Source organism: Mchenga conophoros, linkage group LG3 (assembly GCF_057382185.1).
Source record: "Mchenga conophoros isolate Kocher_MC1m ecotype Shallow Benthic linkage group LG3, M_conophoros_male_GT1.1, whole genome shotgun sequence".
Lineage (NCBI taxonomy): Eukaryota > Metazoa > Chordata > Actinopteri > Cichliformes > Cichlidae > Mchenga > Mchenga conophoros.
Window position 1 is genome coordinate 43,526,942 of NC_140528.1, and position 15,536 is coordinate 43,542,477.

The 15,536-nt window shown below is 41.4% G+C and overlaps 1 protein-coding gene across 1 annotated transcript; it reads left to right on the forward strand.

Moving 5' to 3' along the window:
• The first annotated feature begins 1,188 nt into the window (after nucleotides 1-1,188).
• LOC146578840 (uncharacterized) lies at nucleotides 1,189-10,497 on the forward strand. The gene is made up of 6 exons (XM_085269014.1): nucleotides 1,189-1,303; nucleotides 1,383-1,628; nucleotides 1,715-1,894; nucleotides 3,011-3,109; nucleotides 4,032-4,129; nucleotides 10,202-10,497. The coding sequence occupies exons 1-6, from the start codon at nucleotides 1,282-1,284 to the stop codon at nucleotides 10,259-10,261; spliced, it is 705 nt and encodes a 234-aa protein (XP_085125140.1). The 5' UTR covers nucleotides 1,189-1,281; the 3' UTR covers nucleotides 10,262-10,497.
• Nucleotides 10,498-15,536: the final 5,039 nt, after the last annotated feature.

The window sequence follows — 15,536 nt, forward strand, 5'->3', positions numbered from 1 at the left end:
GATTTTGAACAGGATTCGGGGGTTGTGGCTATTAGTCTCAACAATATCCAACAGGAAAGCAGCTTTAGTGAAAAGAAGGAAAAGAGACAGATAGAAATGCATGAGGCAAAACATGAAATCTCAAGACAATAAAATGAAATTGGGCCAAGTGTGCAAAGAAAATCTGAAGTGGTTTAAAAGCTGTTATTAATTACAGTGTTTGAGATGTACTTCTACCTTTGACCTGTTTCAAAATTCTACATGTTGTATGAGTATATACAAAACTATATAGAAAGGAGATGGATGCAGTTTTGTTTTGTTCAAAAGTTGAACGAAAAGAAAACAAAGGAATTGCATGTTGAAGTGTTTCAAGACTGTTCTATCAGCCAAAATTAGCCAAAATTAAATTATTTCCCTCATATACATGACCTTTGATGAACTCCTTAATTATGAGTTTGGACACCTTACTATGTATCAATAAAGACATTGTTCGATAATCATGGCTTTTCCAAGGGTAGCCCTAGTGAAATGTAGGCAGAGATCAAACCCAGCCATTTTTAATGGAAAATGAAATGAAAATGAATCGCCTGAAATATAACAGAACCCACACATTTCAGAAAGCAGAAAAAAAAAATTAAAACGATTAATTGACATCCGAGGGGGAAACAGCTACTGTTAATTATGAATGCATCTTGTTAACTGAGCTATCTAGCAAATCCCAGAAAAACTCATTGGTTCTACCTGCTTGTGCAAATTTGCCAAATATGGTTAGTTTGTTCTGCACAAGCTGTCACAGTAGCTACTTCCTTTATAAAATATGGTATCTGATCTTAACCAGAGTTAAAACTAACAGACTCATTTCTCTGCAGTGCAGACATCTTTGCTCATCAGCAGATCAACACAAGGTAAGTAAACCTCTTGGAAAAAAGTAACATTTTCAGTGCGTGTGTGTTTCTATATTTTTTTGCTATATTACTAATGAAATATTCACACGAAATACAAGAATGTGAACATTCTACACATGATGCAATAACAGTGAGTGTAATAAATTCTCTCACAGCTCATTTGACTGTGAGTCCCAGCAGCTCTCAGTTGTTTGAGAACGAGTTTGTGTCTCTGAGCTGTGAGGATGTTCAAAGCTCTGCTGGATGGACTCTGAGGAGAAACACAAGTCAAGACATCAGTAGTGAGTGTGGACCTGGTTGGGGAAAACCAGCTGGTTCTTCTTGTAACATCAGCTACACTGACACAGTTGACAGTGGAGTTTACTGGTGTGAGTCCAGAGAGGGTCCCATCAGTAACATGGTTAACCTGACAGTCACTGGTAAGCTGAGTGTGTGGAGTTAGTGTTGATGAAGCTGTGTGTAAATGGATGAAATGCTGTAGTTTGTCTCTGTGTTGAGGTGGATCAGTGATCCTGCAGAGTCCTGTCCTCCCTGTGATGGAGGGAGATGACGTCACTCTGCTCTGTAAAACAAAGACCACTCCCTCCAACCTCCCAGCTGCTTTCTATAAAGATGGCTCCCTCATCAGGAAGCAGCCTACAGGTCACATGACCATCCAGCATGTTTCCAGGTCTGATGAAGGCCTCTACAAGTGTGACATCAGCGGTCATGGAGAGTCTCCATCCAGCTGGATCACTGTCACAGGTGACACACTCACCTGTCTGTGTTTCTGCAGGTTTCAACATTCACAATGTGACGACAACTTAATGACTGTGTTTGCTTTATTTTAGGGGAAGACACCACCACACCTCCACCTACATCCACACCTCCACCTCGTTCTACTTCTCTTCCTCCATCACTTGCTCCTCCAGTTCTCTTTGTGTTGTCATTTGTTGGGTCAGTCTGTGTTGTGACTTTACTGGTGGTACTGGTTCTGCTGGTGAGACGACTTGTTAAAAGGAAACTTAAAGGTGAGGAGATTTCATGGTTTCTCTCTTTTCAGCTTCAATTTTTAGTCTTACTTCATTCACATAGTAAGCATATATAGCAGCTGGATAGCGTATTCAGCTTTGGAACTTCAGATCATCCCTCCATGATGTCTAGATCCAGTAAGGGTCCCCAGGCTAATCAAGCCTAGCCTACCTTGAACATAAGCAAGCAAGAGCAATAACTGGTGTCATATACTGCCCTTTACTTTCAGTGACAAACAACAATGGAGCCGAAATCAAGCCAATATCAGTCACCATCTAATGCGGGATTTCCCAAGGTGCCCTGTCCACACTGCTGTTATAACTTTGTGTGATTATCAACAAGACTGGCTACAGATCCCGACTAAGGAAAGGAGCAAATCTGAACTACCTCTTCTATATGAATGGCATCAAGCCGTATGCCAAGAGTGATTGATAAAACCTCCAGTTCAGTGGAAGGCTCTAACCTATACTTCCCAAATGAAACATCTTTTGCCTGGCTTTGTATTTGCCATCAGTGACATCCGTAGTGGCTCATTCTGCAGCATTATTTGTCCTTGAGATGCTTTCAAAGAGTTGAGACATACTTCAAGATGACAAACTGATTTCAGGTCACAGACAGGAAGGCAGAGATAAGGAGACAGGGCCTGCTATTACAAGACAAAGATCAACACAGCACTAGCGTAACATCACAAAGTGTTCTGGTTATTGTAGGGACCACAGACCTGTTTTGATGATTGTGGGCCATAGATTGCAGAAGCAGCATGCTTCCACTACCCACATGGCCTACTTTTAATCCTTTGGGGGGCGGGGGTTCAGCTCTGTTTTCAGTTTCAAAACAAGACATTTCTGTATGAAAAAAACTTTTCTGTTCTTGTATCCTGTCTTATTTGTACCTGGGATAAGGTGCCTGCATCATCTGCACAGTTGCGTCCTCCCTAAAGCAGCTGTTTCACTGCTAGTCGCTGATTTAAGAAATTTAGTTTTTCATTATGTCCAGTTTGAATACTGGAGACAAAAGAAGGGGATCAAATAATTTTGCATCATAATCAAAATATTAACAGCAGTACTTAAATGACTATCTGCAGTGATGTCCTCTGTGTGTGTTTTATTGTGCAGAGACTGATCCAGCTGCAGTCTACTCAGCAGTGAGAACTGAAGACGTCAGTTATGGGCAAATCACCATCAAAGAGAAGAAAAGAAAATTAAAGAAAAGAGGTACAGCTGCGCTTCTTTGTCTTCATCATGGATAAAAAATGAGAAAGAGAGTCCAGCAGATGTTGAGATTACTGTCTGCATGAATGTGACACTGTTTACTAATTACTGTTGAGCAAAGCATCTTTATTTAAACAGGGCTGAAGTCAGTGTGAGATCATCACAGTTTTTTCACGGGACGCAGACACGTTTCTTTCATCAGATTCATAAAGCTGTGTGCGTGCATGCCTCAGCTTTAATTACATTTCCACTCTCATCTGTAGAAGTGAAAGCTCCCGCAATGCTTGAAGCAGAGACACCAAGTTAATTGTCCGTTCAGGCTTGTAAGGCCATCGCCTTCAGACTTTTTCATCTTTTCTGTGCATCATGGAAGATGCATGATGTGAAGTTATGGCAGAAGTCTTGACTAATATCTTTAATCATGTGTGGGTGTAGTCATTGCAATATTCATTTTTTTTTTGCATAGAGAATCACTATTTGCACCAAATGTTATAAGACATGTAAATATCAAAGAAGTGCAAAGAAGTGCAGCTCAGTTAAAAATATTGCAGTTAGTGTGATGTACATGCATCCCATGATTTTAGCATGTTTTCATGAAAACAGTGCTTTGATCAGTTGTTTGGTTTAATAATAACCTTCACTTCCAGTTCTGTTTTCTTCTTTCATGACAGTAAAGAAAAGGGTCAAATACTATATGAATACATAATAAACCTATAAATGCCAACAGTTTCAGTTTAACATTTTTGTTTGATGTTTGCTGCTGCAGCACTAAACAGATGTGTGTCTGTCTTATTCCTGTTCATACAACATAAAAAAAGAAGTGTAAATAATCGAAATAGTTTTTTTGTCATATTAAATGTAATGGTAAGTGCCAGTATGAATGTAGAACTGCACTGATGTCTTCTTTGTGTGTTTTATTGTGCAGAGTGTGATCCAGCTGGAGTCTACTCATCAGAGCAAACTGGAGACGTCAGTTATGGACAAATCACCATCAGAGACAAGGAAACAGATCAAAGACCAGAGGTACAGCTGCTCTTCTTTGTCTCCATCATGGTTCAGAACAAGTGTTTTTGTCCTTCATAAGGACGATATTTATTCTAAATATTGAGATGCTATTTGATTATCTGTTTATCTATCATCTATCTATCTATTTTACAATTCGTCTTTTCATTGGAACGTCACAAAAACTTCTAATTCATTACCTTTATGCTAACCATCATTTCAAAGAATTTGAAGTGTGCACTTTGTTTTGAAAACTAAAAAAAATACTGTGTTAGTGCAGTTTTGCAGTTTTTTAAAACTCAGTTTGCTTTAAAATCATTGTAAGTTTAGTGATCTCTGAGGATATTTAGATGTGTTTGCACTTTTTTGTCTCCATAGAAATGCATGCCTTAGTCTACTTTAGCTTATTAAAGACAGTACTATACCATGTAGGGTATATTTTGTCACAAAGTGCTGCTGTTTGGGTTTGGAGTGTTAGGATCAACTTTTCTAGCTTGAGTAAGAAGGCAAGCCACAGCATTCAGAATTTAATACAATTGCACATAGCTCAACATCAGACATGACCAAAAAATGGTCAGAAATACCAGCGTTGTCGATGTTCATATTACAAATATCCAGAGAAAATGAGAGGACCAAATCCAAAGTATGTCCTTTTTTAAAAAAATTGTTAGGCGAAATTATAATGATGTAAATGTTTCCAGTCTCCTGGTCACGTTGGTGTACAAGACAGCCCATTGACTTCAAATATATGAACACTTCAGGAAAAGAAAATCATTCCCACTATGAAGATGTCATAGTGAGTGATCCAAACAACACAGCAATGTATTAATGATTAACTGCGTTTGAGATTTTGAGATTTCCCTTCTTCTTGTGTCACACTGTACTATAGTGATGGGATTTCCGGCTCTTTTTAGAGAGCCGGCTCTTTCGGTTCGGCTCACTAAAAAGAGCCGGCTCTTTCGGCTCCGAACCGGCTCTTCAGGTTGTTTTGTTGCTTTAATTAATTTATTATTAACAATAATATAAAATTATGCACAAAAGGAATTACTAACGTAAAAAAAGTGGTTTTATTTGTATATGTTTATATATAAATATATGCGGTGGCCCCTAGAGACAAAACACGTACAAACTCCAAAACACATTTCTAGCATGAACTGAACTTCCAAAGCAGAGCTACTAGATCACTTAAATTACACAATTGAAAGCATGTGTGTATTGTTTGTGTATTTATACACAGGCACTCATATATATTCAAATAATTTAAAAAAAAAGTTCATTTACCTGTTACTACCACACACCAAATCCGGTCGTTGGTACTTGCTGGCTTGTGTAGCCATAGGTAATAAAAGCTCAACACTGCGCCCAGCATCCTGGAGCACTTCTGTTGTCTTTTGTACGTGTTTTGGAGTTTTTACGTGTTTTGGAGTTTGTACGTGTTTTTACGTGTTTTGGAGTTTGTACGTGCTTCAGAGTTCGTACGTGATTTGAAGTTTGTATGTGCTTTGTCTGTAGGGGCCACTGTAAATATACTTTTATTTTTTCACTCCACATAAAATGTAATAAATAAATCATATAATACAAAAATCAACTATTCACATTTCAACTTTTAACTATTTAATTTTTCAGCTTTTTCCTTTTACAAATTTAAAGTGAAAACAACACAAAACACTGCAAACCACAACACAATTAAATATAAATTATAATATGAAAACTAAAAGAACATGCATATTCTCTGTCATATGGGCCCGCATGAATAAACTTTCTGAATCCTTTATCATCTGCAACCGAAAATAGTTGTGGATGATTACTATACCTTTCTAATGTGACGTTGTTGTCCCTGGCTCTCTTTCTCTTTCTCTCTCTCTCCCTCTGGCTCTGTTCCTGTGCTACTGAGTGTAACTACCGCCCCTCCCCCCTCTGCCCAGCGTAAAGCACAAGGCTCAGGTGCGAAGTGAAGCGGAAAAAAAGTGCGAGAGAGAGAGAGAGAGGGTGAGAGAAAGAAAAAAAACCCCACATGACGGCTCGCGATAAGGAGCCGGCTCGCGTCGTTCACGTCAAAGAGCCGGCTCTAAGAGCCATTTCGTTCGCGAACGACCCATCACTACTGTACTAAGCAATTTGTGGAGAACTCAGGACTACGAGGTGAAACAAAAAAGCTTTTATTGTTGGCTATTCAACAAGTTCAAAGCAAACCACAGAAAAAGACTTCTAGGGGAAACAAGGAGCAGACAACTGTGAAAGTAGAACGGACAACTTGACATGAAAGCAGTGGGAGACAGACAATAAATACACAGCAGGTGATTGAACTGGTGGAAAACACAGAAGGAACAAATTAATGTGACAGAGGACGTTAAATTAAACATGATGTACATGAGTCAAGAGCCCTAACAAAATAAAACAGGAAACAGAACAGTGGGACAGAAAATAAAAATAAAACTCAGAGCAGAACAAGATGAGACAGTAGATCAATATATTATGTATATTTTTTGTATATATATATATATATATATATGCAGCTGGATAGCGTAGTGGTTAAACTACACGCCTTTGGAACAGAGGATCGCAAGTTCGATTCCTGCCTGGGGCGTCTGTATCCAGTAAGGGTCCTAAGGCTAGACCCCCTATGCTAAGCAAGCCTACCGCAGACATGAGCGAGACAGATAAATATGAAGGCATGCCGGCTCGGACGTCGCCCGGATCAACAAGGTCCGCGTCAGGTGTTGAGGAACCAGGGCACCCTGACGAAAAGTGGGCTACTGGAACAAGAAGGCATCGGTGGGCAAGGGACGAAAACAGGGCGTTGTTGGAATGCTACTACGCAAGTAACCCCGGCGGAAGGGGCTACATGAATAGGATGAGGGACCTATGGATTCTTCGATACCCAACATCCACAATGACGGCGAAACAACTAGTAGCTCAGTGTTCCAACATTCGAAAGAAGGGACTGCTCTCACAGCTAGAGATTGACGAGGTACAACACAAATGCTACGGCAAGGAGGAGTCAGGACGCCAGGTCAGGGGGGAGATATCATCACCCTCAGAAGGTCTGCTAGATGATGTTAATGCAGCACTACGGGCAATACCTACAACCACGATTACCGACACTAACAAGCTGATCTACAATACGGCAGCAGTGATCAGTGAGATGCTTGGCTACAAGTTGAACAGCCACAAGGGGCAGTACCCTCCATGGAGAAGGAGGCTAGAGGGCAAGATCAAAGTAGCACGGAGGGAGGTTAGCCAACTAACAGAGTTGCAGAAAGGTGCGACAAATAAGGTGCCTAAGAAATACAGCAAGCTGTCCATACCTGAGGCCTTGGAAACTGCCAAGCAAAGACTCACAGCCTTGGCCAGCCGCTTGAGGAGGTACACCAGAGAGATAGAAGGCAGGAGAATAAACCAGCTGTTCTCCACAGAACCAGCAAAGGTGTACTCTCAGTGGCAAGGGAACAATAAGAGAACAGCACCACCAAGGCTGGAGACGGAGCAATACTGGAAGAGCATATGGGAGAAGGATGCAACCCATAACGGCAATGCTCAGTGGCTAGTGGATCTGAGGGCAGACCACAGCGACCTCCCTGAACAGGGTCCAGTAACCATCACAGTGGCAGATATCCAAGAAAGGGTCTCCAGTATGAAGAGTTGGACAGCACGAGGGCCCGACATGGTTCACGCCTACTGGCTGAAGAAGCTGACTGCACTCCACGAGCGTCTGGCAGCACAAATGAACCAGCTGCTAGTTAACGAGAGACACCCGGAATGGCTAACTGAAGGCCGGACGGTCCTGATCCCCAAGGACCCCAAGAAGGGACCAGTCCCCTCCAACTACCGACCAATAACCTGCCTCAGTACTACATGGAAGCTCCTGTCAGGCATCATATCGGCTAAGATGAACAGGCACATGGGTCAATACATGAGCGGGACACAGAAAGGAATTGGCAAGAATACCAGAGGTGCAAAACACCAGCTACTGGTAGACAGAACAATCAGCCGAGACTGCAAGACCAGACTGACCAACCTGTGCACTGCCTGGATTGATTACAAGAAGGCCTATGACTCAATGCCCCACAGCTGGATACTGGAATGCCTAGAATTGTACAAGATCAATGGGACCCTAAGAGCCTTCATCAGGAACTCAATGGGGATGTGGCGTACAACACTAGAGGCCAACTCCAAGCCCATAGCACAAGTTACCATCAAGTGCGGGATCTACCAAGGAGATGCTCTGTCCCCACTGCTGTTCTGCATAGGCCTGAACCCCCTCAGTGAGATCATTAACAAGACTGGCTACGGATACCGACTACGGAACGGAGCAGTTGTCAGCCACCTCCTGTACATGGATGACATCAAGCTGTATGCCAAGAGTGAACGAGACATCGATTCACTGATCCACACTACCAGGCTATACAGCAATGACATTGGAATGTCGTTCGGACTGGAGAAGTGTAGTCGGATGGTAACAAAGAGAGGGAAGGTAGTCAGAACTGAGGGGATTGAACTACCAGAAGGCAACATTGCAGACATAGAGGACAGTTACAAGTACCTGGGGATCCCGCAGGCAAATGGGAACCATGAAGAGGCCGCTAGAAAGGCTGCAACCACCAAGTACCTGCAGAGGGTCAGGCAAGTCCTGAGGAGTCAGCTGAATGGTAAGAACAAGATCCGGGCCATCAACACATACGCCCTGCCCGTGATCAGGTACCCTGCTGGGGTAATAGGCTGGCCAAAGGAGGAGATAGAAGCCACTGACATAAAGACAAGAAAGCTCCTGACCATGCATGGAGGGTTTCACCCCAAGTCCAGCACCCTGAGGCTGTACGCTAAGCGGAAGGAAGGGGGCCGGGGACTGGTGAGTGTCAGCACCACAGTCCAGGATGAGACAAGGAACATCCAAGAATACATTGGGAAGATGGCCCCAACTGACCGAGTGCTCAGTGAATACCTCAGGCAGCAGAAACCCAAGAAAGAGGAGGGAGACGAAGAACCATCATGGAAGGACAGGCCCCTGCACGGTATGTACCACCGGCAGATAGAGGAGGTGGCTGATATCCAGAAATCCTGCCAGTGGCTGGACAAAGCTGGACTGAAAGACAGCACAGAGGCACTAATCATGGCAGCACAAGAACAAGCTCTGAGTACAAGATCCATAGAGGCTGGGGTCTATCACACCAGGCAAGACCCCAGGTGCAGGCTGTGTAAAGATGCCCCAGAGACAATCCAGCACATAACAGCAGGGTGCAAGATGCTAGCAGGCAAGGCATACATGGAACGCCATAACCAAGTGGCCGGCATAGTGTACAGGAACATCTGTGCCGAGTATAACCTAGAAGTCCCGAGGTCAAAATGGGAGACGCCCCCAAGGGTGGTGGAGAATGACCGAGCTAAGATCCTGTGGGACTTCCAGATACAGACGGACAAAATGGTGGTGGCTAACCAACCGGACATAGTGGTGGTAGACAAACAGAAGAAGACGGCCGTAGTGATCGATGTAGCGGTTCCGAATGACAGCAATATCAGGAAGAAGGAACACGAGAAGCTGGAGAAATACCAAGGGCTCAGAGAAGAGCTCGAGAGGATGTGGAGGGTGAAGGTAACGGTGGTCCCCGTGGTAATCGGAGCACTAGGTGCGGTGACTCCCAAGCTAGGCGAGTGGCTCCAGCAGATCCCGGGAATAACATCGGAGATCTCTGTCCAGAAGAGCGCAGTCCTGGGAACAGCTAAGATACTGCGCAGGACCCTCAAGCTCCCAGGCCTCTGGTAGAGGACCCGAGCTTGAAGGATAAACCGCCCGCAGGGGCGTGCTGGGTGTTATATATATGACAAAGCGGAAAAATGGAAAGAAACTAAAAACAAATCAAATACCCTCATAAATGATTATTATTATTATTATTATTATTATTATTATTATGTATTGCTGATGCCAGAACAATAAACTATATTGTAAAACCTGGGCAAGCAGCCACACTGATTATTTTAACTGAAGGCACATTCTTAAAGTAATAGAGTACTTCTTCGATTTTATCAAGAGTATTTAAAGCAAAACCCATGCATTATTTTAACTGTGGCTGGTCCCATGTTGTTTGAACTTTTCAGAGTCGTCGCCTAGTCCTTGCTGAAGTCCAACCGCTGGAATCCAACTGCTGTTCCACATGACCTGAGGACATTCATTACAAATCAGATCTGTATATATTGTCTTTAATCTTTTCAATAAATTCAAGTCAACTCCTACTCAAAGAGAAATTAATGTTTGTGGTAAAATAAAAGCTAAACTTCTTTAACGACTTTAAAGAAAAAAAAAATACATGTATATTTTCATCACCCTGTCTTTCAGCATCTCAGTATGGCCATAACAGCAACATGTATCTATATAATACATGTTATGTGAACAATAAATAACAATCCTATCTAGTATATATCTAATATATACATGTAAAGTAATATATTTAACATACTTAGTTACTTGTAGAACCCTGCTGTTGTCTCCACTGCAGTGATCTGTATTCTCTGCAGGACTTTAGTTGGACTTGTTCTTCTCGTGTGGTTCTGTGGGTTTCATGAAGATGTCTGATGGAAAATGTAAACTGTTGTTGCTAACACATGCACATGTCTTCAGTGTAGATCAACAAAAGCTTAAGAACAAAGTGTGGATGTGGTTAATGAGTTTTGATTTAAGGAAATGAATTATGTGAGAATTTAGATGCTGTTTAAACTAAAAAATTCTCCATCAGTAGATAACAGTTTGCATGTGCATCTTAGTTACAGTGTTGTTGATATCTGTGGTTGTCCTTGCACAGGACAGTGAGGACATATGTGCTGTCTATACTCATTCAGTCTGATATGATCTCAGTTTCCATTCAGTCAAAATCGGGGTCAGATTATGCTGCAAAAACAAATGCTCAGAGAAAGACTGATGTACTAAGAGATATACTCAAGTAGAGTTACCAGAATCACCAGGATATTTCCAGCCACTTTAATTATATGCATAATTAGTCAGTTCACAGCCAACTATAGGTGCATTCCAGCAGCATCCACAGACAGCAAAAAGCACTAACCACAGTTTAAAGCACAGTCTGGTGCTGCCATCTAGTGACACTGAAGAGCTCCAACGACTGATTTTAGGATCATTCTGGGTCACTTTAACTGCTGCACGTATTTTTGATTTCGTCTATCTATGTTTACAAAATGTATAGCGCACAGGGAACACAGAAAGACACATCTATACTACAATCATTATAGTATAATGTTGTGGACGTTATAGTGTGACTGATCATTTTAATCTGACATTTCATTCTTTGCTCAACTGCACTGTGAAAAGCACAGATGTATACAGTATTTGTATAAGTTATATACATGCTGCCACTCACAGTGCCCTATGTAATGTTAATGCAAAGTTTCATCAAGCTCAGCCCACTCATCTTAGGGAGCACACAGTCACACATGCATTTCTATGCTGCAGTTACAGTTTTTCTCGATTGGTTTGGCTCATTTCTTGAAACCGAGATGACATTCTCAAAATAACATGGACAAATCTCCAAACCACCTTGCAATTGTTCACAACAGAATGTCATTTTCCATTGGTTTTATCAAATTGCAAATGCTTTAGTACATGTCTCAAGTGACTCTGTGCTTCTTTTCAAATGATTATGTACAAGTAGCTACAGTTAGCACAATGAGCCCACATTTAGCACATTTTCCAAATAAATAGATCTTGCCGATCTAAACTGATTAGTTGATTTGTCAGTGAAATGGTTACTCACTCCAAAACATATCAGCATGGTTTCATTGTGTAAGTCATCATATGCACAATTGTCTGTTCAACTGTCAAAATTAGTCAAAGATATAATACCATGAAAGAATATCTTGGAACATTTGATAAAGTTATGACAGTACTTGACAATCAATCAGGTGAAATTAGAACTAACGAAGGAGCAGTTTCCCACATCTCAGATGACCAATCAAACAGGTTGTTTAGATACCTGACAGGTGTTGTCTATGATTATGACTGCTGCCAAAAGTATATAGACAGAGCTTGGCCCGGGGCCAGTTTCATTTGCAGTGTGAACATGGAAGCACCTCGCCAAGTACAACAGCAACTTCCTGCTCGAGGAAGAGGAGGAAGAAGAAGAGGAAGAGGAGGAGTGAGAATGCGTGGGGGAATAGGGAGAAGAGGCCGAGGAGCACGGAGGCACCATGATGTCCCAGATGAAATCCGGGCCACCCTTATTGACCACGTTATAAACCATCGCCTCACAATGGCAGAGGCAGGTCGCCGAGTGCAGCCTAATGTGCCTTGGTCTACAGTCTCCTCCATCATCCAAACCTTTCGCAGGGAAAACAGGTACAGAACTATGCTATTGAACTATTCAGTGTTGGTGTGTGTGTAGGCCTAGAGTACTGTAATATCTTCATGTGATGTTATATGATACTATAAAAATGACAAAGAAAAAAAAATGGAGAAAATACTGTGAATAGTATTCCAGTCACTGTGCAGTGCATCACACTTTTAGTACCATAAAACAGCAGTACAATTACATTGGTAACTCATTTTGTAACAAATTTACAGTGTTGACCTTTGACTTGTATGTCTAGGATTGGACGACAGCCTCAAGTGGGTGGCAGAAGAAAACTTCTAAATGAACAACAAGAACGAGAAATATGCAACATGGTCATTGCAAATAATGCCATCACACTGAGACAGATTCGTAATGCAATCCTGCTAGACAATGTAATGTTCCAAAATATAAACTCTATCAGCATCTCCACAATAGACCGGGTATTGAAGAAACATCAGATGACCATGAAACAGATTTACAGGGTACCATTTGAGAGAAACTCTGACAGAGTGAAAGGGCTGCGGTACCAGTATGTGCATGTAAGTCAACTACTGGTTGTCTATCATTGTAACACTATTACAGTAAGACATGGTTACCACTGTTTTGTTGTTTTGCGTTATCCTTTTTACCTTCAGAATCCAGCTTTGTGTGACTAGAGCATTTTGCCTAGAAATTGTCTTCAGTTTTCCACTCCCTGTTTTTACAGTACTTTAGATCGTCCCTGCAGTATCTGTCTCTACTTGACTGATTAGATTTATTTCTATTCTATTGTAGAGAATAATGGCATTAGAAGGCAACAAAACCCCTCACATCCTAGTGTTCGTTGATGAAGCTGGCTTCAACCTGGCCAAAGGTCGAAGGCGTGGCCGTAACATCATTGGCCACCGAGCCACTGTGGATGTCCCAGGCCAGCGAGGAGCAAATATAACAATGTGTGCTGCTATATCAGAAAGAGGTGTGGCCACACACATTCCCAGTTTAGGGCCCTACAATACACAAAAGCTCCTCAATTTTTTGGACCACCTTTATACTGATCTGATCCCAGAGAATGAGAGAGGTGAAGAAGGACCTCAGCTACCACATTATGTCATTGTGTGGGATAATGTGAACTTCCACCGCGGCCCACGCATCAGAACCTGGTTCACCACCCATCCCCGGATGCTAATGGAGTTTCTTCCACCTTACTCTCCTTTCCTAAATCCAATTGAGGAGTTCTTTTCAGCTTGGAGGTGGAGGGTGTATGAGCATCAGGCTCAAGACCAGAGGGCCCTGCTGCATGCAATGGATGCTGCATGTGAGGACATCACAGGGGATCAATGTAGGGGATGGTTGAGACATTCACGCCGTTTCTTCCCTCGCTGCCTCGCAAGAGAAAATATCCGTTGCGATGTGGATGAGAATTTATGGCCTGACAGAGAGCAGCGCGTCGATGGCCAGGAGGATGAGGATGGTGGCCAGGAAAGAGAGGGTGACAATGGCGACCACTGAAAATATTACTGTACTATAGTTCTGGAACTTTATTTACAGTATGGTAGGCTAGAGTTTTTTTTGTTTTTTTTTTGTTTTTTGTTTGTGTTTATAACTGTTCACATTTACAGAATCCTGTATATGTTTTCTTTTCACAGTATGTTCTCTAATGTTAACATTTCTTTGTACGAATAAAAATGTTTACAGTTTCCTTGAGTATGAGTGGTTTATTAGAGGCTGATTTTACTGTAAAATCTTTTAGTTTTATTCATAGTGGTATTCTGTTGCTAGACCTGTGCCTCAGTGACAAAACGTCTAGGCATTTTGACTTGCAGTGCTTAAACAATGCCAAAGGTATAATGCATTTTGGGGGCATTGACTATTTATATGAGAAGGATATTTAGTTTTGACACATGGATAAACTCTTTTGGGAGAGATATGAGCTTTTGCAGGGGATCCATGGTGTTGTGGTAAACCATCCAGGTTATTTTGACAAAAGCACTAAATGAATGCACATGTGCCAAGGCAATTGAGAAGGATCTGTGCTATTTTGACTGTACTGACCTTTTATATGGGAAAGGAATCTGCTTTTGAAGCATGGACGAAGAGTTTGGGGAAAGATATTTGATTTTGCTAGTGAGCTATAATGTTGGGCAGAACTGTAAGACTGTTTGGCCAAATGACCTTATGGTTTTGAGAATGTCATCTCGGTTTCAAGAAATGAGCCAAACCAATCGAGAAAAACTGTAACACAGTATGATACACACAGCAGTCATGGAGTAATGCAGAGTCTTTGTCATTCTCCCAACTCCTTCAGTTCATCATCTCTCACTCACTGTCATCTACATATAGACCTACACATAAACTAGCACATCCTCATCCTAAAATAACCAGGCCTAGCAGAATTACACCACATTGTGCCACCTTACTTGACAATATTTTCACTAACAATATGGAAAACAACATTGTGAGCGGAATATTAATTAATGACATCAGTGATCACCTACCAGTTTTTGCAGTTTATGACACTAATTATAAGAAAAATCAGCATGAAGAACAACTGAGATACAGACGTGTAAGGACAGAAGAAACTATGACTGCATTTAAGAACGATCTATTAAATCAGGACTGGGACAAGGTGTACAAAGAAGCTGATATTGATATTGCATATGGCATATTTTTAAGAATATTCATGGAGTTGTACGATAAAAACTGTCCAACAATAAAATACAACAGAAAGCACAAATATTCAGATAGACCATGGATCACTAAGGGTTTACAAAATGCATGTAAAAAGAAAAATACACTCTATAGGGAATACCTAAAACAAAGAACAAAAGAAGCTGAAAATAAATATAAAAAATACAAAAATAAGTTGACCAATATTATACGTGTATGTAGAAAGGAGTATTATAGTAAAATATTGAACAACAATAAACATAATATGAAAGGAATATGGGATGTTTTAAACGGTATCATTAAAAATAATTCTGGACAACAAAGTTATCCACAATACTTTATCGATAATGGCAATATTATGGAAAACACTGCTGATAAGGTCAACAGCTTTAATCATTATTTTGTAAATATTGGACCAAAACTGGCAGAACAAATTCCTGAGTCACTGC

Coding starts and splice junctions, on each gene's coding strand:
- LOC146578840 (XM_085269014.1), top strand. CDS start 1,282: ATGGTTAACCTGACAGTCACTG. Junction 3,110..4,031: donor AAGAAAATTAAAGAAAAGAG/GTACAGCTGCGC, acceptor TTTATTGTGCAG/AGTGTGATCCAGCTGGAGTC. Junction 4,130..10,201: donor AAACAGATCAAAGACCAGAG/GTACAGCTGCTC, acceptor TGAACTTTTCAG/AGTCGTCGCCTAGTCCTTGC.